Source organism: Mustela nivalis (genome assembly GCF_964662115.1).
Source record: "Mustela nivalis genome assembly, chromosome: 3".
NCBI classification, from domain to species: Eukaryota; Metazoa; Chordata; class Mammalia; order Carnivora; family Mustelidae; genus Mustela; species Mustela nivalis.
In genome coordinates, this window is record NC_139022.1 from 152665045 (window position 1) to 152689887 (window position 24843).

The 24843-nt window shown below is 45.3% G+C and overlaps 1 protein-coding gene and 1 long non-coding RNA gene across 25 annotated transcripts in view; one reads left to right on the top strand and one right to left on the bottom strand.

Moving 5' to 3' along the window:
- The first annotated feature begins 3194 nt into the window (after positions 1–3194).
- Positions 3195–24843, top strand: part of CAPSL (calcyphosine like) — a 30812-nt gene continuing 9163 nt past the window's right edge. For 8 of the 23 annotated variants that reach the window (XR_014309914.1, XR_014309915.1, XM_082724229.1 and 5 more), the window contains exons 1-4: positions 3759–3939; positions 18057–18193; positions 21346–21523; positions 21813–22022. Coding sequence is in view for 17 of the 23 variants with exons in the window: in XM_082724229.1 (XP_082580355.1) it covers positions 18057–18193; positions 21346–21523; positions 21813–22022 (525 nt within the window). In the remaining 6 variants the exon portion in view is untranslated. Of the gene's footprint in view, positions 3580–3758; positions 4153–18032; positions 18194–21345; positions 21524–21812; positions 22023–24843 lie in introns of those variants that run through there. The other 15 variants (XR_014309916.1, XR_014309917.1, XM_082724222.1 and 12 more) reach the window with 10 other exon arrangements.
- Positions 18200–23845, bottom strand: LOC309861386. 2 transcript variants are annotated; one of them, XR_014309920.1, is made up of 3 exons: positions 23803–23845; positions 22301–23701; positions 18200–18683 (listed from the first exon to the last, which is right to left on the bottom strand). It is a non-coding gene; the product is annotated as an uncharacterized lncRNA (long non-coding RNA). The 2 variants fall into 2 exon arrangements; XR_014309921.1 differs by lacking the exon at positions 23803–23845 and having other exon boundaries at positions 22301–22353; positions 23581–23789.

The window sequence follows — 24843 nt, forward strand, 5'->3', positions numbered from 1 at the left end:
TGCGTGTGTGTGTGTGTGTGTGTGTGTGTAATTCAAGTTTTATTTCTGCAATTCTTATGAAATCTCTGAAATTTGTCTCTGTAATAATTCCTGAAAGGCAGACCTGAAGCTTTCTCTGTGTTGTCATTAGAATAAATAGCCAAGACTCTTCCCCCTCATAACCAACGAAGGGACCAAGGAATGAGGCTTCCAGCTGATGAGTCCTGTTCCCACTCTCACCCTGTCATCCTGCCTGAACACTTATAAATCAGAGAAGCCAGCTCTGTGCCTACTCCTTCCTAAGTTCCACTTTCATCCAAGGAATCTGATCCAAGGCAGCCGGTGAACCGGGCTGATGCCTCCAGTCTCTTTTCATTGAAATCTTCTCCTTGGGGCAGACTGTCAGCATGGCCTTGATGGTATGGACATCTGATCTCATCATTCCCTGATTCAGATCCTTTGTTGGTTCTCCTTGCATGGGATATAGCCTTCTGTGATTTGATTCTGGTTACTACTTCCAAAGGTAGCTGGAAAACTCTGAAATAGACCCACATAGACATCTTTAGTTGATTCATGAAGGTACACAAACAAGTCAATGGGAAAAGAAAAATCTCCCATCAAATTGTACTGGAACAACTGATATCTGAATGACTTATATTTTTTCCTTAATAACATACACAAGAAACATTGACTGTTACTATGTACCATATACAAAAACTAACTCATAGTGTATCATCAACCTAAATGTGAACACTGAAGCTATGAATATTCTAAAGGAAAGTCATCCTAGTCTTATGATTGCACAGATTTATTATTCATATCACACAAGCTAAAATCATAAAATAAATACATTTGATAAGTTGGATTTTATAAAAAGGAAAAACTTTCACTCTTCTAAAGACATGTACAAGAAAATAAAAATGTAAGCCATCAGCTGGGAGAAAATATTGCAGCACATTTTTCAGACAAAACCCTTGTATATAGAATATCCAAACAAATCTCACAACCAGTACAGAAATGAAAAAAAGGTTTGAGCAGACAATTCTCAAAAGAGGATATGCAAAGGGCCAATAATCACATGAAAAATTACTTGACACATTGGTGATTAGAGAAAAGCAAAATAAAACCACAGTATCATAGCACACCTACTAGAATGAGTAAAATTAAAAAGACTGATGATATGAACAGTTATAATGCAAGGAGACAGAGCTACTGGCACTCCTATCTGTTCCATTGCTGAGGGGAGTGGGAAATGGTGTAGCCACACACAGGAAAATTGCTCTGCAGTTTCTCAGTTCAGCCACACTGGCCGCATGACCAAGACATTCCACTTCTAGGTATTTACTCTGGTTAATGAAAGCCTATGTCCACTTGGAAATCTGTACACAAATGTTCATAACAGCTTTATTTATAATAGCCCCAGAAAAAAACTACATGCCCATGAAAAGATGAATGAAGTAGCATTTGTATTATAGTTATATAATGGATGCAGCTTGTTGTATACAAATTATACTTAAAATTGATTTGAAAATCTCTAAGTGTGAGATGTGTTTTTCAGTGTCACTCTGTTGAGTCCCTTAAAATGTAGTATTCAAGAATTATTGTTGTATTTGAACATAATTAGAAATTCAAATACATTTTAATAATTTCTAAAATAGAGCTAGTACAGTTTGGAAGAGAGAAGAGATAGTGTGTGTAAGAATTGGAGTTACTTCTTGAAGAATCAGACTAAGTGATCAGATACATGTATCAGACTTAATTCAAGTTTATTTTGTGAGTGGGACCTAGAGTTGTTCCATAATTATAACCTAAAATAACACATTTGAGAAATGATAAACACAGGTAAAATATTTAATATGTTGATCTTTGATGGGCATGAAATAGGACACTCAGTATCTGCATACAAAATACATGTATTTAGAGGTACATTTTAAGATGCTGATATAGAGTTCAATCTGTCATTTATGTTTCCCTTCATTATGTAATGATTCTTCTGCTTATCTATTTCTATATTAGCATCAGTCATGATCACTTGTTGGTTCCTACGGTAATTGACATGGTTCCCCCCATGTCAATCTTCTGTTGTTTGGTTTATCACACCCTTGGGGTACCTGGGTGGCTCAATGGTTTAAAGCCTCTGTCTTTGTCTCAGGTCATGATCTCAGGGTCCTGGGATCGAGCCCCACATGGGGCTCTCTGCTCAGCAGGAGCCTGCTTCCTCTCTCTCTGCCTGCCTCTCTGCCTACTTGTGATCTCTCTCTCTGTCAAATAAATAAATAAAATATTTTTTAAAAAATCACATCCTAATTGCAGTCTACTGGGAGATAGTTATTTGTACAAGTGTCAACCAATTACCCTTGAAAAAGGAGGTAAATGGAATACTTGTTGTCTTAAGCAAATTTCTACCTAGTCCAAGGAACTAGCTCTTTCTAGATTTCATATTTTAAATGTCCTTAACATGAGTGCGTTTTACCCAGTTCAACAATTTGATTCAGCCAACATCAACTGATTTCCTATTTGTAACAAGGCATCATGCTGGGAGCTTTGAAAGATACAAAGATGATGCAGAGTTTCCTGGTCCTCTCATGTGACTTCCCACAGTCTTACTGATTTATTAGTTGAAAAGTAGACTTATCTGTCATTGGCAGTGCCTCTTGTCTCATGGTCAGTTTAGCTTAGTAATCTCACTTAGTGAAAGTGAAATGATACTGCTTAGTACCTCGGGGTCAGCTGCAGTAAGGAGGGATGCGTTTGGACAAAAAGCTAATGGTGTGTGGGGAAGACTCTGGGAACTATCCTGGGGTGAAGGTGGGTGCCACATCAAATACCCTGCCAGTGTCAATAGTTTTTACTGCTTGGTGGGTGTTGTGTACCTTTGAGAGGGGCTTTCTGAAAGCAACATTTATCCTAAAAGAGAAACAAAGGACTTATTTTGCAAGTGGCCCTTCTTGCTCCTCAAATCACACGCGGATGGAAATTCCTTCGACCAAGGCAAGTCCTCCTTAAAATCCCCAGAGAATATTACCTCTTTGATCTCCAGGGCGAGGGTGACAAGTGGACAAGAGACATGTAATGTCCTCTGTAGAGACAGTAGACATCAATGACCACACTTGTCTGAGAATCCGTAGAATGTAGAATGCCAGACAGAGGGTGGAACTCCTGTCCTCATCATTAGAGTCCTGGTTTCTTTGGACAAGTTCATGACAGAAGCGAGAGAAGGGGCGGATGTCACGGGTGCAAGGAGGGAGGAGAGCTGGAGTTAGGTACCTTTTCTGAACAGGGCCCTAGGCTGCTTCTAATCTGGCAAACTCATCGTGAGCAACAAGTGTAAGAAGAGAAGGGAAGTGAGAAGAAAGGAGAAAAGAGGTCACCAAAACAGGACAGAATGGCATCGTGTCAGCTTGAGCTTGTGGAGAACGAGGGAGGACTTTGAATCACTTAGAATAACGTGGCGTCTCCTGTGTGTTGAGGTTTTCAGCGTCACCTGAGAAAGAATGAGACACCCCAGCAGGGTGCCGCCTGGAGACAACAGAAAGGCGGGAGGGGGTGGCCTGAGGGAGTAAGACAATTTGCTGAACATCATTTGATACAACAAACGAGGTAAGTTTTGATGCCGTCCTTGAAACCAAACAATCGCCAGGTACACTTCTTGCAGAAGGCGGGGAGCCGCTGGGGCTTTCACCGCCACCGCGTTTCCTAGGCAACCAAAATGTAAACTTGGGGAAGGGCAGGGCCACGGAAGGGATGGACAGTGAGTTGAGCCAATCAGGGTGTGACTCTGCTTCTGGGAGTCCAAGCCCCTTGCACTGAGCGCCGAGGGCGGCCGGAGCGGGTCGCGGGGGAGGGACGCGGAGGAGGCCTCGGGAGATGCAGGGGGGCTGAACCCGCCCAGGCGCACACCCGGGAGCGCGTCCGTAGTTTCGGTTCCCAGCAACTGGTGGCCTCAGGTTAGCATTGAAGGTAAATCAATGTTTTTGAACTATTATGTTGGCTTGATCACTTTGGTTAGTTTTAGCTAAAGAAAGAAAGAAGGAGAGGGAAGACGAAAGGTGTTACTTTCTAAAGAGAAAACCAGCAGTTGATGAGACTTCTCGGTTGTCAGTCTGGGGAGGAAATAGCGTGGTTCTGGGAGACGATTGGTCATCTTTTGAGAAGAAGAGCTCAGATAAAAAGGTACAGAATCAATTTTATTCCCTAAAGGGGAGGGCAGTACACATCACTGAGCAGTCACTAGGTGTAGGGTACTGACGTGTGAAGCGTTTGGGTGAATTGCTTCATCTAGCCTGTATGACCATTGGAAACAGCTTCGAGGTGAAGCATCTCCAAGTCATTAATGCCATCAAGAGACTGAGCTTTGATTCAGACTTTGGTTTTTCCGGCATTGAAAGATGTGCTATTTCTGTCATACCCTGCTGAACTGACCACTTAGACAGAAAACAGCAGTAGGCTGGACACTGCTTGCTAGACGTTGTCGAGTTGATTTGATTGGTCACAAAATTGAGAAGGACCTTATTAAACAGCAATACTGTTTATCTTGCCTTCAGTCTCTAGGGTGTAGTTAAATCATACTAAGTAGATGAATTCGTTTCCAGTTTTTAGAGCTCCTATTTATTTGTTTGTTTATTTTTTACCAAAATCTCTTTACTACAGAAATGTCTCTATTTTGTAACTGCATCTTAAATACCGAGATTTAAATTGTGGACATGTATTTCTATTTATATGTAAATAGCGGTGATCTAATAACAATCTAGTAGCACCCTGCTGAGTGCTGATGGTATGACTGGAGACACAAAGTTTACAGCATTTGCCCTTAAGAACCTTATAGTCTAGTAGGAGAGGCAGTTCTGAAAGTGGAGAGTTGCATCGTGATTCAGCATGGACACTATCTGGATTTTGCGCAGATGGTGCAAAGAAAGACGCAAGCTGTTTTCCTCTGGTGAGAGTGGTTATGCCAGGCTTCACCATAGTGACTATACAAGGAAGAACAGGACTTTTCTAGGCCAACAAGTGAGGAAAAGTGTTCCTGAACACGGGACTGCATGTATAAAGGCACAGGGACAAAATGCGATAGTGCGTGTGGGGAATGTGAGTGGGTATAAATGCAGAATAAATTGTAAAGAGGTGGAGAATTGCTAGAAACCAGGCTGGGGAGACAGGCAGGGCCAGTGTCTACTTCAAATGGGAAGATGTTTACTCTTTACCTGTACACAATGGGGAGCCATTAGACCTTTAAGCCATTAAACCTTTAAAAAACTTAAAGGTTTTTAAAAAGTCTTTAAAAAAGTTTTTAATTAGAGTTTGAAGTTCAGATTTCCATTTTTAAAGATGGCTATGGCAGTCATCTGAAGGCTGGTTGGAGAGGGGAAGACTAGGGAAAAGGAATCAGCTAAGAGGCAAATTCAATAGTGGAGATGGGAGGTGACCAGGTCCTGGACTTAGGTGGTATCCATGGCAATGGAGATGAGGGAGGGAACAGAGAGGCAAGGGGTGTCAAGATGGCGAAATTCTACAGTATTTGCCTGCTGATTCAACACAGAGGGGAGGAGTCGTCTAGGATAATGTTCAGTGGATGACCTGGGGAAATGGTGGTATCATTTCCTGAGGCAAGGAATAGGAGGAAAAAGATAATGAACTTGGCTCTGGAACATTAAACTTGAGTTGCCTGTAGGTCCTTGAAGCACACACATTTTGTGGGGAAAGCTGACTGTGAAGCTAGCACAGTGCATGAGTTGGAATAAAGACTCAGGAGCCATCGTGCTGTCGGTAGATGGGGCTGAAAGGGCCGTGGGATGGTATGAGAGCATGAAGAGGATAAATAACCAAATCCTGGGAGGGAGTAGCATTTTAGAAAGCAGCCAAAAGGCAAGGGAGAGGCAAAATAGGTCAGACCTCCTGAGACAAAGGGAGACAGAGGAAAGTAGATTCATTGAGAGATTAGTTTTAAGAAGGAAGAATGATCAACAGAGTCAACTGCTGGGCAAAGTGCAATAGATGAGGAGTGACTGTTGGTGGTGGTAATCAGGTGGGCAGTGCTTCCTGAGAGAAGGCTCAGTGGAGGGACGGCGGAGACCAGACTGCAGTGGGCTGAAGTATGGATGGAAGGGAAGAAAGTGGAGAAGCCAGAGACTCCTCCAGGTAGTGGGCTTTGAAGGGCGAGAGCTGGAGGCCGTGTACGATGGAGGGATCACTGCAGATTCATGAACTAAAAGGAGGAGCTGGTGGAGGGGAGGGAAGGGGCATAAATGGGGGCTGAGGGTTGAAGAGGGGTTGGGATTTGTGTTTTAGGTGGAGACCATCCTCAGCTGGGAGGCAATTCTCACTTCCTACAGGGCAGGGAGGACAAAGTCAGGATGGTTTTGGAGATAAATACCTGTACAGACTTGGAGGAGGTGATGCAAGTGAGTTCATCTCCATTTTTACTGTGATTTTCAAGACAAGGTGTGGAGGAGCGTGGCATAGGTTGAGAAGATTGAAAGAGGAATCTAATCAATGTCAAACTAATATTTCAGGGTTTGTAGACCAGAGGTCTCTGTGGCAACTATTAACCTTTCCTGCTGTAGCATGAAAGCAGCCAAGGATCATGCATAAACAAATGCGTGTGTCTGTTTTCCAGTAAAACTTTATCTACAAAACTGGATGGAGGGGCAAATTTGGCCCACGGGCTGTGGTTTGGTGTCTCCAGGTCTAGATCATTTTCGGGTATGTTGGTGTAAACTCAGGGTCTTCTCGACAACTGCCCAGGGAATTGTGGATCTTAGTTTCTTTGGGGAAACAGAGGTTGAGAGCCCAGAAATCATCAACGTACTCACTTCTGATTCCAGGATTCACACTGGTGTTCTCCGTCAGGATGATATGGTGGCTTCGCAGGATGTTGTGGGAAAAACTGATCTGGAAGCGCTGACATAGTTTCTAGAAGGACTCTATTTCTTCTGACAACTGTGGCAGAACCTGTCAATTTTCCTCTTCTTTATAAACAACCTGAAGGATGGCAAAGTACCCAGCCCAAAATTAGGTTTCTTAGCTGTCTTAATCTGTTTGGAGTGCTCTAGCAAGATACCACAGACTGGGTAGCTTATAAAAACAAAAACTTATTTCTCATAATTCTGTGGGCTAGGAATCTAAGACCAAGACACCAGCATGGTTGGGCCCCCTACCTGGTGTAGAGCCATCACCTTCGCGCTACTGCTTAGGTGGTAGAAGGGGCAGGGGATTTCTCTGGAGCTTCCTTTATGAGACACTAATCCCATTCATGTTTTACCCTTGTGAATTAAGTACCTCCCAAAGTCCCCACCTCTTAATACCGGGAGTTAGGACTTTGACTTATGAATTTTGGAAGGGTATGAACATTCAGATCATAGTGCTAGCCGCCTTTGAGGGACTGGCCAATGAGATTTCAGTGGAAGGAGTTGGGTGCCATTAAGGAAGGAGGTGGGAGCCATTAAGAAGGGATGACTCAGCTGCCAAGGGCACTCTCCTTGTCCTCACTCTTCTCTGCTGCCTGGGGTGTGGATGTAATGGTGGGAGCAACAAAGGTTCTTTTGTAACTTGAAGCAACTCTGAGGATACAAACAATGGTAAAGTAGAAAGATGGTAGTTCTTTGGGACATAGACTCTCTGAAATGCCTCCAGACTCCTTTACATGAGAGGAAATAAACCTCTGTCATATTCACAGACAATTACGTGTTTCTATTATGAGTAGCTGGACATGATTTCTGTCTGATACGCTAGCTATGCAGATACTGTCACTCTGACATTGGGTTTTTATCCATTGGTGCTTCTTGGTTTTCTGGAAGTATCAGTTAAAAGCCTGCAAGATGCAAATAGTTGGCTGGATTTCTAAGTGGCTATAAAATAAACATTATATGGACAAATGACCCCAAAGGAGGCATTTTCAGTGGCCGTAAAATAGTTACTTAAGTGATTTTGGTTTCTAATGTTGCAAGAATACAAATGGTACTCAGACCTTTATTCCCATCTAAAAGTAGTAGAAGATAGACATTTGGGGTTTGTCTCTGCAGTGGGTTTGAAATCACTGAGGCCAAGGTCTCACGGTACCTGAAAAATGGGATATTGGAATGTTGCCTGGTTGGATCTAAGAGCATAGTCACTAAAACCAGGGAGTATGGAATGAAAGTTTTATTTTTCTTTTGTCTTTTTTTTTTGTTTGTTTATTTGGTTTTTTTTTGCATTTTGTACACAAATCCAGCCAAATCTTTTCTTACTTTTGTGTAGCTTAGGTCTTTTCTTACTCTGCCTCTTTAAGATCTTTCGTGTAATAGGCTGTCTGACCGGAATAGATTGCAAGCGATTTCCTGGTAAAAACCCCAGAGACTAAAGGCAGAGAAAGATGGAGAAGGAGACAGCAAGGAGAGTGTTATTACACCGCCTCCTGCCTCCAGAGATTCCCTGGAGATGCTCATTATAAGGATCTCGCAAGCCTGGGACCTCTGGGCTTTAATAAACTGGTATCACATTGTGTTAGTGATATGGGTTCTTGAGTATAAGGCTGAAGAGTATTTTTCACTTCTTCGTAGCCAAAAATGCTGCAGAGGTTGCTGAATGCTGATAAAATTCTGTGGAGAGAGCAGATTGTAATGGAGTCACTTGATCTCCTCTCGACTGTTTCTCGGGGGAGCTTCTCTCCTCACATTGGATTGCTAGTTATTTTACCTGGGTAAAGGTCAATATCTAAGGTCAAGCCAAGCTCTGTACACAGAAGCTTTTGCCAACTATATCAGTTAGAAATACTTTTGGCTGTGATAGAGAACCTGACTGACAGGTTCCTCAGGACAAGAGCATGGAGTCAGGCAGTTGCTAACTTGGTACAGCAGCACAGTGACAGTAGGGCTTTAAGTTGGTATCTGTGATTCCCTTGGCTTTTTCCTCATGACTGCATAAAGGCTGCTAAATCTCTGGACATTGCGTTCTTGTTCAAGGCAGGAAGAGGCAAACTAAATGGAAGAGTTCTCCTAGAGCTCTCGATACTTTCAGTTGGGTTTCTGGCCAGAACTCATTCACGTGGCCACCCAACTGAAAATGGAATGCAGCAGACAAAGGAGATTGGAATGACTTTAGAATAAGCCAGTTGCAGTGTCTGGAACATCAGATGTAGTTCAAATTCAACAAGGTTAAAACTACTCTGAGGACTGGAAACTCCTGGAAGAGACCTTGGCTGTCCCATTTATCACTGTGTTGTGGCACATAATGGGTGTTCAGTAAACAGACATTAACTTCAGGACCAGGACCAGGGTGAGGCAAAGCAGGCACCTAGGGCACAATATTTAAGGAGGCACTGACTCTTAGGTTTGGACAAGTGCAATGTTGACATTTGCACCGTCTTGAGATGAAGGGCCTCCTTAAACATGGCACCCTAGTCCCCTACCTTACTGGGCCTGAATCCTGGCCCTGGTTGAATTAATAAAATAAAATTTCAAGCAGATGTATGAAGTAGACACTTTCCAACACTGATATTTATAATGCATTATTCTCAAATCATGCCATATCATAAACAGTAACACGAGGACTTAAGTCACATCCCAAAGAACAGTAGAGAGAATAAAAGACAATGATTTAGGAGACATGGGCTCTAGAGAAACCTGCCAATTGACAAAGGCTAAAGCAGGAATTTTAAACATCTTATGAAAATGTATTTTGGCACAGAGAAAACCTGATAAGATGCCAGACTTCAGTGATGTCTCATTTCCAGTGTGTTCTTATCATTAAAGTGTAGATCTGCATACCATCATACTTCAAATTGATGTGGAAATTAACAATCCAAACAAAACCCAGATGTTTCATGTATTCATAGGTTGTGGAGCAATTTTAAAAATAATTTGTGGGAATGGGGTACCTGGGTGGCTCAGTGGGTTAAGTCTCTGCCTCCGGCTCAGGTCATGATCTCAGGGTCCTGGGATCGAGCCCTGAGTCGGGCTTTCTGCTCAGCAGAGAGCCTGCTTCTCCCTCTCTCTCTCTGCCTGCCTCTCTGCCTACTTGTAGTCTCTGTCTGTCAAATAAATAAATAAAATCTTAAAAAAAATAATTTGTGGGAAAAGACAAATATAATGGAAGATAATCAGCTCAGTAGCTTTGATTTTGATTTCGGAAAAAAACAAACAAAAAAGAAAACCTCAAAAAACAAAACCAATACCTTGCACATCACTCTGCTAACTGAGCAAAGGCCCTGAGGCAGGAGGGCGAGGGGTTGTGTTTAGGATCCCCTTGTGTGGCCTGGCTTGGCCCTGTGCTGTTGTCCCCTTCCCTTGTCTGCAGTGAAAGCCTTCGAACCCTCCAAGGCACTTTCCTCCTTGGAGCTCTGGCTTTCCTTCTCCTTTCAGGGACCTTCCCTGAATTCCCAAAGCAGTGTCTGAGCACCGGAGCATCCCTGTTGAACATGGGGACGTCGCCAGAGCACATTCAAGGTGTCCGCGCTGACTCTGCCACTGCCCCTGGCACTTTCTTGGTTGGGCAAGGATCTGGGTTCTCTGGGTTTATGCCAACGTCCTGGAATAGGGTGACAATGTTTGATAGAACCAACTGCCCGAGGCCATGAACTCCTGCATGTAGAGCACTGAGCCACAGACATGGCCCCCGGAGTGGTTTGAATTATGGTTTAACACTTCTCCTCGTGCCTGAATTTTATCCTGTGTTACCTTTCAGTTCTCCTCCAGCCCTGTCACTCAAGGTCTCACTCCTGCCACTAGAGGGATCCTGTAGCTCCTGTTGCTTCCTTCTATTCTCAAACTCGGGTGCATCTTAAAACCCTCTGAAGGGACATCCTGGTGGCTCAGTTGGCTAAGCATCTGACTCTTGATCTCAGCTCAGGTCTTGATCGCAGGGTCGGGGTTTTGAGCCCCATGTTGAGCCACGTGTTGAGCCCCGTACAGATCCCTGCCCTCACACCTGGAGATTCTAACTTCCTGTGCTTGGGGTGGGGCACGGACATTGAGTCATCAACAACACCTCTGGTGCCCTTGTTGCTCCTGGTGCTCTAGTTCCTTCTCTCCGCCAGGGGGGATCAACCTCGGGACTACCGGCATTCTGGACTGGAAGATTCTTGGTTGTCAAGGGCTGTCCTGTGCTTTGTAGGAAGCTTAGCAGCATCTCTGGCTTCTACTCACTAGATGCCTGTAATACCCACCCAGACCCCTGCGGTGACAACCAAACACGTCTCCAAACATTGTCAAATATCCCCTGGGGATGGGGAGGGAGGGCAGAGTGGGTGAAATCGTACCTGGTTGGAACCATAGCTCTGTACCCGCTCCTGAAGACTTAGCACCGTCCCTTGTTAGTAGCTAGAGATGCTAAGGGTCTGTTTCACTGAACTGAGCTCAAATGGGTTCAATGAAGGATCCCCCAGGACATCAACAACACTGACCCACACCTGTGATTAAACTTGGGGTGAGTGCAGGTTCCCAGGACTCTACTGCAGAAACTGTGTCTTTCCTCAAATCATCTGGGTCTTTCATTTCAGTCTCAGAGGGGCATCTTCTAGCCTCCTGCTAGGCTACTCTGAGCTACTGGGAGCCAGTTCATGCCAGAGGAGCATTTTCTAAGGGAAACTCTTGAGGAACTACAGGATTTTGCCATCTGCTACATAACAGGAGCTAGTTTATTAAACGGATTGGAGTCAGTAGAGATGGTTTGATATTTCCCTACTATTGCCTTCAAACACGATATGTTGAATGTCCTACCCTATCCCTGGATGACATTTTAATTAGTAAAAGGTGCACTGAGTCTAAATCAAAATTTGAGTCTTACATTCTGTTCCCAAGTGGAGACGATCTAAACCCCCCCACATAGGGATGGCCCTTAGGCACAGAATCATCCCCACAAAGTCAAGATGGGGAAAGGTTTGGCTTGGGTGTGGGTTTGAGAGAAGGTCAGTATGTCTTCCATCTTCTAAGGGTGAGTTCGAAGCTCTACAGTTTAAGCAGCAGCTACCTACTCTGACATTGCCTTGCTCTTTTCTTTTCTCTAAATAGAAAAATGTTTAAAATCACACAGAGCTATTATAGCAACTCTGGGTCCCTTGCTATTGAAATGGTTAATGTAATGGCACAGGTACTTAACGGTTACAGAAATGCCTCAAAAGGTTTTTAAGGCAAGATTCACTACACTACATGGCCTGGCTATGGGGAAAATGGGCTTGATAGCATGAAGTCTTTCCAAAGACTGGACGGCTCTGCTGGCAGTTACTGTTTTCATGGGGCTGGGCTTCTGTGACTTCCTCAGTAGGACAGTTCCCTCACAGTACACACTGTCCCCCTGTCTCTGCACCCCAAGCAGTGGGGTGCAAAGGAGGACTTTCTGGGCAAAACCATGTCCCATCATCATGGTGAACATCCCTGCGCAGCCAGGGGAGGCCAGCCTGCTCTCCCTCCTCCTCCTCAGCCCACAGCCTCCGCCTCTCTGTTCCCTCTACCACGGTTCCCTAATTCAGTTTCCCCCAACACTTCCAGGCTAGCTTTCCCTTTCTCTAAAGTTTGTCTGACCTGACTAACCCTGCTGCAGTTCCCTCTGCACCTTCCTGCAACCATCCTTTTCGTGAAAGAGGAAAACCAGAAGTGTAATGTCACAGAAAACAGAGGGTAGTGTGCTTTACAGATGAGATGTTTCCTGTTTTGTGTCAGAGGATGTGGAAGATCTTGGTGCTCTCTCTGTATCGGTGTCTGAATAAATGACTCCTGGGGCTCTCTCTTTGGTTTTAAGATCCACCTCTGTGTGTAAGCTGTTGGGTGTAGTCTTATGAGAGAGACAGAGAGAGACGGAGACCTCTCTCCGCTTACTGCCACGAGAGAATTGTAATTCAGCTTATGGCCGCAAGAAGGCACCAAAGGTTCAGTTTAAATCTGTCCCTGAACTCTGCAAAGACGACTTCCTGAGACACTTGAAAAGACAGACCTCCATGCAATTTTACCTGTCCATATCCTGTCTCACAATGATTCATTTAAAATCCAAGCAGAGCGTTTTGGCAGGGGCAGGAGGCTGTGCAGCTGGACAGTGGGATGAGGGAGCCTTAACTAGCTTCTGTGTGAGGAGCCCCAGTGACCCTTGCTGCAAAGTTTCCTTTGGCTTTGCTGCTGGAGGCTCCACCTGGCCTGTGCCCCACATCTCCAGGTCCCTCCCTATATTTGCTCTGTGAACGTTCCTCCTCACCAGCTGGGGGAGTGTGTGTGTGTGGGGGGGTGTTGGCGAGGTCGTGGGTGGTTGATCTCTGCCAACCCTGAGCCCTCCCTCTCCTTCACACTGTATATTTGAGTACTCTCCATCTCAGATCTTTCCCTTTCTCTGTCCCTGCTGCCACACCTTCGCTCAGTCAGCAGGATCTCTCACCTGGCTGTCCCCAGTCTGTGCCATACTGAATCCGAGGGCTCTTTGACAACAAACTGTCACTGCCTCGTTAAAGTCCTTTGTCGTCTCCTGTTGCTCTCGGTACAGGATCCAAACTGCCCAGCTTGTGTCCCAGGCTCCTTGTGATCTGATGCCTGCTTACCTTCTCAGTGTCATCTTTCTCCAAATCTCTGCTTTCCATATTTCCTCCCTTTCCCAACAAGGGCTTCATCACACCACCCGCCCACCATTCTGCAGTCCTGCTAGAATACTTGCATTTCTGTAATTATACCACTTTCTCTTTCGTTTGGGCCTTGGCACTCTGGAAGTGTACGGTACCCTTCCTTCTTCTGCCCCCCACACCCCTAGACTGGTTAACTACTCTTTCCTTTAGGATAAAAGCTTAGACAGCCCCTTCTCTGAGAAGTCTTCAGAAAACCCTGCTCGAAGTCAGGTTAGCTACCTTCTTCTGATGTGTGATGAGTGAGTAGTAGGGTTGCTCTCCCCCACGCCCTTACTCCCTCTTCCCCAGTCCAACTCAGTGACCAGCTCTAAATGAAGCCCTTAATAAACATTTGTTGGAGAAAGGGACCCAGCCCCCCTGGGGAAATGCGCAGACGCGGTGCCAACACTAGGTGGCGCTGCGGCCCCGTGCCTAGGGAGGGCATGCTCTTCGGCGGTCACCAGGCCGGCTCCTAGAGGCTCAGGGAGGGTCTTCTGCAGTCTAGGGACGCTTTATGTCCTGCAGTGATGTTAAGTGACACACGTTTGGGGACAGACTCTTGCCCAGGTGCCTGGAGCCTTAAGGCAAGTTCCGGAAGTCCCGAGTGTCGTCTTTCATCGCCAAAACCCTGCCTTGTTGGGTTTTCTTTGAAACCCCCCAGTTCTTACCAAACTTTGTTTCCTGTCCTGCTTAACCACGGGACTTCAGTGGTTAATCTTCAATCAAATTTAAGATCCTGTGCTGTTCAAGGAGTTGCTTCTCAGAGTCATCCTTCCTCTCTGACACTTGTGATTTGAAAACAGCGCACAGAACATACGTTTGTTGATGAACCAGGTAACTAAGCGATGGATGTGAATGGTTAACTCAGGCATTTCAAGAATCATGGCAGGAGGGAATGGACTTCTTTTTACTGAATATATCAGAGTCAACCCCAGAGGCCACCATGTGCATGGTCGCTGTGTGGGGTTGGGCACAGGGGATAAAACCCGCAGGAGGCTTTCCTGAGCTCTGCCCTGCTCTCCTGTGGATGGGAACCACCTACTGTGCTTTGAGATTCTTTTATCTTACTTCACAAACGTGGTGAAGTAGAAGGAGCTCTGCTGAAACGTCAGAAGACCTACGTTTGGGTGTCAGCCAGGATCTGGGAGCAAGTTGTTTTACCAGCACACGCCTCAGTTCCCCAGTCTGCTGAAGGAGGAGGGGCTTGGGGTGACCTCATGGTCCTAACGGTGTGTGAATTCCTGGGAGCCACACCGAAGGCGCCCCCCGTTGCTTTATCAGTGAAATAGAAACCATAACTGTAACTAGCTCACAGGTTTTTTTTTTTTTTAATTGAGGTGAAATTTACATAATGTGAAATTAGTCATTTAAAAATATACTGTAGATTCCTAATGTTGTGCAACCACCATCTGTATCAGGTTCCAAAACATTTTCATCACCCCCCCTCCCGCTCCTCTAAAAAACTCCACTTCCCATGGCCACCTTCCCTGAGGCCTTGGCCATAGCCAGTCTGTGTTCTGTCTCTGTGCATTTGACTTTTCTTGATGTTCCCTGTACATGGAATCAGTGTGTGACTTTGGCTTTTCCTTCTTGTGTCTGTGCATGCTTTGTCCGGCTCTCTGCTCGTTGCATTGCTACTCCCTCTCAAGGCCAGATGTGAGGTCCTTTCCCCAATTACGACGGCTCTCTGCTGAAGCACCAATCTTATAGTTTTCTCACTTTACCCTAATCATCCATGTGCACCTCCCCTTCTCCAGCTGCTAGTGAAATCTGAAGAACAGGGACAGACCTGGGTTCATCTTTGGATTCCCAGCACCCAGCAGACTCCGACCAATGGTACCTACCCAACAAATAGCTGTTGAATTAGCAGACGAGTCCACTCTTTATGTGGGTCAAGGTTACACTTACTGCATAGAAGGACCAAGCAGGAGCATGGGAACAGTAGAGGTTAATGCAGTGTTATTATGATCCCAAACCCGGGTCCACAAGGAGGTAGGGCATCTGAAGACTGGGTGACCTTGGAGAAGTGGAACCGTGTTCTGTTCATCTGCTCCTCTGTGGATGGACATTTGGGCTTTCTGTGCTTTTGGCCACCGTGAGGAATGCTCTGAACAGGACGCACGTGTATTTGTTTGAGCTTCTGTTTTCAGTTCAGCTCCTTGGGCATTTGTGAGGCCTGGGCACACGCCTACCACGGGGTCGGGGAGCCATAAACTCTAGCAACTGACGCTGTTAATTTTGAAGGTGTGTCGGTAGGGCCCCACCTGGGTCCTTTCTCGTGCTGTCTCTCACACACCCCGTTACTGGTTTGTGGCCTGTGTGTCTCTCCATTCCCCGCCTGCCCCTGTGACCGGTGTGGCAAACCAGAACCAGCAGGGCGGGGTGAAAAGGCAGGGGAGAGGTGATGGAAATGAGGACAGGGAGATGAATAGGGGGAGGGGGCAACCACTGGGCAGATGGCACCAAGTGAGGGCTGGGGGCCTGACGGAGCTAGGGCACAAGATTGCCGATCGCCTTTCCAGCTCCCTCGGTGGTGGGGAGGGGCGCGGTGGCGGTGCTGCTAGCAGCCTCTGGTCAGGGCTGCTCAGGCTGCTCAGGGCTAGGAAGAGGCTTGGGCAAGGCTAGCTGTGTACGGGGGCAGGGGGTGCCTGGAGGGAGCTGGGGTTTTCGTACAGAAAAACCCAGGGTTCTGACTGTGGCTGAAGCCTTCTGTGGGGTGGCCTTAGGGCTAGAAGCTGGGGTCAAGCTCCAGGAGTTGTCGGTTTGACATCAGGTGACAAAATAGTAACAGGAAAAGGAAGGTTTGAAGAGGCTAAAGCTGCCAGGAAGGCAGCTGATTTGGGCTGTGGCTGAGGTGGCTGCGTGAGTTGGAGACCTGTGTGTACAGGCCCACTGGGAGTGGAGAGAGAGGCCTCCAAAAGCATGGCAGGTGGCCATCTGGATTTCTGGCCAACCCGTTCCTTCGCTGCTGGAGGAAGCGAGGAAGGATCCAGCCAGCCTTGGGCAGACCAGTTTCTTCTTCATGTGGAATAAAGCGGCCAGGACCTACTGGACAAAGGTCTCCTTCTTGCCTTGGGGGTCTAAGAGAACTGAGAATTATTCCCAAGTTACATTCAAGTCGTGGGAACCAGAATGTGGGTCAAGAAGGAGAGAACTTCTAACTTGGCTCTTGGGACATGTGCTAGGAAATGAGGCTGTTGGGAATTCACATCCCTGACTTATCTGTTGTGGTCTCAGTTTTCAGTCTGAGATTCCCTCGCTCCAAAGTGAAATCATGAGATTTTTGTGGGGGAGAACTCACGACCTGTAGTGTAGGTGAACAGCCTTAGAGAGCATCGGTCTGAGAGTTGTCGGCTCCGATGAAAAGAATTCCCCCTTTTTAGTGTGGGCCTCAGGAGAATTGCCAGCACTTGGCCAGGGACAAGGCGTGGTGGGGGGGGGGGGCCTTGAGCCAAGAGCAGATCCATTCCAGCACCATCTTTTCTGCATTTGAATGCTGTGTCTGCCGACCCCTCAACTGTCTTGCTCCTTCATTCACAACTCCCATTAAGAAAAGTAATTTCTAGAATCCCTCATTTGCAGGGTCAGTGAGCTCATAGGAGGATTAGTTGTTTTTGGAACAGGGAGGAACTGTAAAATCGTTTAAGCCTTTCACTTGACAGAGAAGGAGAAACCAGAGGCCCAGAGATTTGCTCAGACGTCACTGAGAGGGAGTTGGGAGTCTGGACTAGAACCTGGGTCTCCAGGCGCTCATCCCAGAGCGCTTTCCACTTCTGCAGGTTCTGAAACCCCAAACCTCCGTGCAGGAGTTTGTGTGTGGCTCAGGGACTTCTCCGGAGGGAGGTTCACGGTACCCACCCTCTCCTATTTCTGAATATTTAAAACACAAAAGCCAAACTGTAGACAAAAAAAAAAAAAAAAAAAAATCTTATATCTACTTGTCAGGAGAGAGAGAGTACCTGTTTACCGTTCTCTGTCTCAGGAATCCAGGTAGTAATGAACACCAACCTGTTAAACAAAACATGCCAGCTATGGGCAGGGATTCCGAGGGCCCAGTGTGGAGCAGCTCAGCCAAGACAGAAACAATAAAAATTAATGTTAGGCCAAAGAGGAGAATATTAAATGTGGAGTCAAAGGGAAGAGGTAGAATGCTAACTACGAGAATAATAGAAGGACAACTCAAAAAGGAGAATATAGAGAAGTGGGACTTTTCATTGTATGATGGGAGGAGTGTTTCGACAAAATGAAAGTGTGTCTGGGAAAGGCTGTTTATTTGAACTGTGGTCCAGAACTGCTGTCCAGGCTGGAGAAATCAGATGTCCTCAGGACCAGAGAAGTAAGCAAGGAATACTCCAGGCACATAGTTGGTCTAGCCAAAAGCTGGAAATTCTGGGGAGTTCGAGGCTTTTCCCAGGAAGTGGGTGAGAGTGTTTTCCTTCTGGGAGAGGCTGCTGTCCCCCTGCCCAGCCAGAAGCTGGCTGATGAGGCCCGAGCTCTGCTGATGTGCTGCGAATTCTCCTCTCAGATGGCAGGGACAGCACGGCACGATCGGGAGATGGCAATCCAGGCCAAGAAAAAGCTCACCACGGCCACTGACCCCATTGAAAGACTCCGGCTGCAGTGCCTGGCCCGGGGCTCCGCAGGCATCAAAGGACTCGGCAGGTAGGATCCGGGCCAGGGGGTCGCAGGGGCCCAAAGTAGAGAGGCGGGACACAGCCAGGTGAGGCTATGACTAGCTCTGGGTCTTTGAGCAAGTCTTGGCCTCCTAGGGTCTCCATTCCCTAGTTGTAAAATGCAGTTTGGAGGAACGGATCTCTGAGGTCCCTTGTGACAATTTTTAGTTCTTTGTCCGAGATTCAGCAAGGCTGTGTCTGTGACAAGAGAGCCCAGCTGCTGGGATGCCTGGAAGTGAAGGGAGAGGCATGTCCAGGTCCCAGAGACACGGAGCAGGACCTGGAGAGAGACGCTCCTAGCAGCTGTGACAATAGGGGCCGGCGTGGAAGAGGGAGGAGGTTGCTCTCAGGCGGTCCTATCTTGCTCACCTCTGGAGGGGCCACAGGAATTGCCTGTGGGATATACCACGGCAGTGGGATTCTCCCAGCTCCATAGAGCCTGTCCTCGGACCCTCTGATATGGGAGAAGTCCTCAAAACCTAAGGAGAAAGAGATTGTTAGCCTCCAGTGGGCAGATCCTGTGCATTCTCTCTCTCTCCTTTTTGAAAGATTTTTTTTTTTAAGATTTTATTTATTTATTTGACAGAGATCACAAGTAGGCAGAGAGAGAGGGGGAAGCAGGCTCCCTGCTGAGCAGAGAGCCCAATGCGGGGCTCGATCCCAAGACGCCAGGACCATGACCTGAGCTGAAGGCAGAGGCTTAACCCACTGAGCCTCCCAGGCCCCCCCTTTTAAAAAGATTTTTAAAAATTAATTAATCAATTAATTTACTTGAGAGAGAGAGCTTTCTGTGGTGGGCAGGGAGAGCCCCAACGCGGGGCTTGATCCCACCACCCTGAGATCATGACCGAGCCAAAATCAAGAGTCAGACGCTTAACTGACTGAACCACCGAGCCCCCCATTACCTCTCTCTGACAGCCTATAGGAGAGCCTGCCATGAGCCAGGTGCGTGTACATTCGTGGGTGAACAAGGCCCCTCCAGGCTCCACGCAGGCCTTAGACTGAGGAGACTCATTGTCACGGAAGTGAGAATCTCTGTGGTGACGTCGTGTGTGAGAGAAGTACAGGGCAGCCTCAGGGGCCCCGGCCTCACATGAGGAGGTTGTGGAAGGCTTCTCTTCCAGTGAGGTACTCGCTGAGTATCAGGACTGTCACGTTCAGTGGTCTCAAATTCTCACAGGAAGCCCAGTGCCGTCAGAAGTCCAGACTGTGGACACATGGACCCTGGTGGCCAGGTGGCCACAGTCCAGCAGGAAGACTAGCCCACTTCTCTTCACTACTGTATCACCCTAACTTCCACACTCCACCTCTTTCATTCTGGAGTCCTATCACTGTCTTTGGTGCAAACCCCTCGGCGACACTGCCCTCTCACCTACTCACTGACCCGCTCAGTAGAGTCCCTCTTGCTACCTGCATCCCCACCCCCCAGACCAATCCCTAACAGCCCTGCCCCTATAAGCCAGTTTATTGGCTCATTTATTGGATCGTTCATGCTCCAATGTGCCGTCTGCCTCTGCCCCTTTACTGGTTTTGCCCTTTCCTTAATCACTCTTCAACTCAAGTGGAAGCTACCCTCTCCTTTTTCCTTCATGATTAGACTGGGTTTATGGTTTTTTGAGACCACATTAGGGAAGCACCATTTTCATCACCTCATGTCAAGGATGCCTACTGTCAACTTGACTTATCACTGTTGATGTTGACCTTGATCATCTGGCTGAGACAATGTTAGTCTGGCTTCTCCAATGTAAAGTTACTGTTCCCTCCCTTTCTGTATTGTACTCCTTGGAAGGAAGTCTCTGTGCAGAGCCATACATAGGGAGTGGGGACTATGCTTTCCTCCTTGACAGAGTATGTGCACAATTTATCTGGAATATTTCTGCAAGAGAAATTTGTCTTTTCTAAGTAATATTTGCTTATTTCTTTATTGAATCATTTACTTAAATCAATATGAACTCATGGATATTTAGTTTATACTTTGGGTTACAGCACAACACTATTTTATTGCCCAAAATGTTGAAGTCTGGGCCTTAGGAGCTCTTTCACTTGTAGTTTTGTTTGTTTTGAGCACTTCCTTGCTTTCTGGTATAAGATATTCCAAGTTCATCTTGTATATCATGCCCCAGTCCTAGAATCAGACATTTCTCCAAAAATCCCCATTCCTTTTATTGAAGAACTGTATTGGAAACCAAGATCTAGGCTCTAGATGTGCTTGTTAATGGGGTGTTACTTCTAGGTTCTCTTAGCTGACAGAAAAAGAAAATATATGATATGTGTACATAGCTATAGATTTTTATATGTAATCATTTTATTTATATTAAGCTAAACATGAGTTCATATCAATGTCTCCAACTCCAGCCCATTACCCGCATGCATCAGACCATTCTAGGCTCCTCCCTAGCTCATCTAAATTCTCATTTCAACAGTGATACACTAACTTCCACCACCTGCCCTCTGTTTACTCAATTGTTTAATTCCAGTATAGCTTATAGCATGTCAGAATTGACCACTCAAATCTCCATGGGAAATATCTTTATGAACTAGAGTCCGGTGCCTATGTGCAGTTCCTTGTGCCTTTAGTCCTACGCACTCTTCTAATTTCCAGTTACAAGTCAGCATACCCCACCCCACATTCAGTGAGATTATTTCCAACTTTAGGTTCTCCTGTCACCGTCTACGTTCCTTCCTGGAATCCCCTGACCTCCTAAATAATTTTTTAAAAATTTACACATTAAGGTTTACTCTTTGTATACTAAAGTTCTGTGGGCATTAGCAAGTGCATAGGGCCAAGTACCCATCATTATAAAATCATACAGAATATTTTCACTGCCCTAAAAATCCCCTGTGCTCTGCCTATTCTCTTCTCCCCGTTCCCTTGTCTTTTTATTGTCTCTATAGCTTTGCATTTTTCAGAATGTCTTAAAATTAGAATCGCATAGCACATTTTATTTTATGAGAGGCTCGGAAGAGGCTCTCCTATTTTGGGAGGAGGGTTCAGAGTAGAATCTAGGGCTTCTGTATTTTACTTTAAAAAACTGTGAGAGTGTTTATTCTTAAATCTTTATTCTTACCCCTTGTTCTCTGTGTTTTGTTTTTTTTTTTTTTTTCGGTCTTTCTTTTTGTGTCCATGTATGTTTTCTTTAGAGTGTTTCGAATTATGGATGACAATAACAACCGAACTCTTGACTTCAAAGAATTTGTGAAAGGGCTAAATGATTATGCCGTGGTCATGGAAAAGGAAGAGGCAGAAGAGCTCTTCCGGAGGTTTGATAAAGATGGAAACGGAACAATAGACTTCAATGAATTTCTTCTTACATTAAGAGTAAGTGGCCTCATGAATCTGTATCTGCTGAGTTTGGCTTTCACATGGTTTGGGTTGGCTATTTTAAGGTTTTGTTTTCAGAAGTTGTCAGCGCACTGTGGAGGAGATGGGAAGGAGATCAGCAACAGGTGTAGGGACTTTTCAGAGTAATTGTCATGCATGTTGTTTAACGGCACGCAGACCATTTCATACCCTTGAGAGGAAACAGGTATTTCATGATGTATGATACAAAACAAGCTCATTGACTTGCGTTGTCTGTGTGTGTGTGTGTGTGTTTCTGTTTGTCTAGCCTCCAATGTCTAGAGCCAGAAAAGAGGTAATTATGCAAGCTTTTCGGAAGTTAGACAAGACTGGAGATGGAGTTATAACAATTGAAGATCTTCGTGAGGTATATAACGCCAAACACCACCCTAAGTACCAAAATGGAGAATGGACGGAGGAGCAAGTATTCAGGAAGTTTCTGGATAACTTTGATTCACCCTATGACAAAGATGGATTGGTAAGTAGAAGAGCTTAACTTTAGTGGAATTTCTTCTGTCAAATTTGTAATTTTAGTTAGGAAAGAGAGCCAAAGCTTTAACAGATATGTGTAACATATTCCTTATAAGTAGAAGTAAAGTATTTCCTTAGAGACTATCTAGAAAGTTGGGAGAGGAAGTGATAAGATATGTGTGTGTGCACATATATTGGTAAGGGATCTCCATACGGCTAAATAGCCATCATCTGGAGAACGTGGTCCTTTGATTTAACACTCTATTTCATGGTCACTGTACTTACCGTACTTAGCCAGCCACATTCCAATGAACTCGACTGCAGCAGAGCCTATTCAACTTCAAAATGAAACCAAAACTTAATTATTTGGAACATGATTCACAAGGTGAAACATGATTCACAGGCTGTGGCAGTGCTTTTCACACTCACCCCCACAACATTGTGTGTCCTCACACTTTGCTATGCAGGCCTGTCATTTAAGGGAGGCCCTCAGTAAAGGGAATGCCAGATAACAGAATTCGCTTTGATTTCATCGTTAGTGGGTTTTGAGATTAACTTGCATTTGGAAACTACAGCGGCCTTAAAAAAAAAAGGCAACCACCCCACCTCCATTAACTGGTATCTTTAGGCTGCAAATGCATAGTCTGATAGGCTAAGGAACTGCAGCTGTGTCACGCTGAGATGACAGTGTCAGTCGTCTGTCTTTTATCAACAGCCGTAAGTAGACTTTTGAACTTGGCCTCAGTTCTGCTATTAGGTGTCTTGGCTGCTCTGATGATGGGGAAGGGAGTGTTCTCCTTGGCTGACACTCAGTGCAGCGGAACCCTAGGGAGGGTTCTTCCCCCACGAGTTACACAGGAAGAAGAGTGGGGCCCTGGGCAGGAGGAAAAATGGCAATGGTAGGAATAGGAAACAACGCTTCCCCTTCTGAAGGGAATTTCCCCCAAATTTTTCTGTGAAACTTCATGGAAAGTCTTATTAGCAAGGGGTTAGGGGACTACCTTTCTTTCCTTCCTGCTGACATTTTCCCCCAGGGGACAGAGAAATACCCCTCCTTTTAGTTGAAGGAATTATAGAGGTGGATTCAAAGAAGGGGTTAGGGGTAGATTTTGTAGGGCAGCCTAATGCTTAGAGACAGACATAACAGAACTGAACCGTATGTTTTCTTCCAACATAGCCAGCCTTTGATCTCTGAAATGGGAGTGGAAAAATAGTCAACTGCCATTTCCCCAAATTAGCCCACCTCTACATGAGATCCCAGGGTGTACTTGCCTGCTCTCTGCAGGTGGTTCCTTTTCCCCGTTGCCAGGGGAAACCTCAGCTGCTCTTTGCTCTAACCCAAGTCAGAGTGGCCGGTTGTTATGATTCAGCTGATTTAAAGTTCCCACCCCTGTCCTTTCTGACATTTATTTTAACAAGCCATCTCAAGTTCTCAAATGCTCATAAAGGTCACTGGGGGGTTTTAGCAGTTATAGTGTTTGATATTACCTGAATATCACAGACCCTGTATAAATGCCCAGCTGACTGTGCCCGATCATCATCTGGGGGATGGATTAATAATGTACCTTGCTGGCCACCGGGCAGAACCACAGAACCTGATGATTTTCGGGTGGAGATCAAAGGTTTGCAGTTTTAGTAAGGGCCCCCGATGACTCTTAATCATGTTCACATCTGAGATCCTTGTCTCTAAAAGATTCAGAAGTGCCCCTTTTTAATTACTACATATAATACGTACATGAAACTTATGTGGCATAATTACAGATCTAGATCATTTATTGAGTACTTACCTACTGGGTATTGTGCTAAGGGTTTTACAGAGCGATCTCACCTAAAAGACATAATGAAAATGTTTCTGGAATGTGATGTGTGATTCAGACTTTTGTACACTGAATCATATTTTAAATGCACAAGGAACTGTTCATGTAAAGAAACTCCACGGTAAATTCTTTCATAAAGAGGATAATTAGTTCTTAACTTATCTTTCCAAATTGAGTTGTTTTATACATCAAGATTTCTTATGGTGAAGCATAGCTATGTTTGAAGCCAGTGCACTCATTTATGGTTAAAATATACAGCTCATATCCAAGTAAGACAGAATTTAGACTACGGCAAGAAATTTAGTACACTTCTCAGCTAAGGATGATGCTCAAATTTGTGGGCTAAGCTCTCAAGTAGTCATAAAGTCTCCTGGGGTTTATAGTAGTCATGGATTTTGATGTAATGGTCCTGTACTAGTAATTCCCATACCCCGCCCTCCAAGCAATGGGTGCACAGAAGTCATGTGGATGAAAGCAACTGTATAATATATGAAGTGAACCCTATTCACTCTGATTTTTTTTTTTAAAGATGTATCTATATATTTGAAAGAGAGAGAGACTGAGCAGGGGGAGGGACAGAAGCAGGGGGAGAGAGAGAGAATCTCAAGCAGTCTCCCCGCTAAGCCTGGAGCCTGAGGTGGGTCTTGATTTCATGACCCTGAGATCACGACCTGAGCCAAAATCAAGAGTCAGATGCCTAACCAGCTAAGCCACCCAGCCACTATCCTCTCTCCTATTCTCTCTCTAAATCCCGCCCTAGTTGGTTGAAATTTTTTACTTCTTATTTTTAATATCTATGTTTGAAAGTTTTCATTTATATATTTCATTTTACAGTTACAAATATTTAAAAAAAAAATCTCTCAGAAGTAGATTAGCCTGTGAGAGAATATGGGTCTTGTTGCCTCATCTATCTCATAGCGGTTTTTTTTTAATAATTAAAATTATTTTAAATATATTACTGAGTCTATACAAATAACCTAAATTTATCTTACAATTTTTAAGAAATCAGTC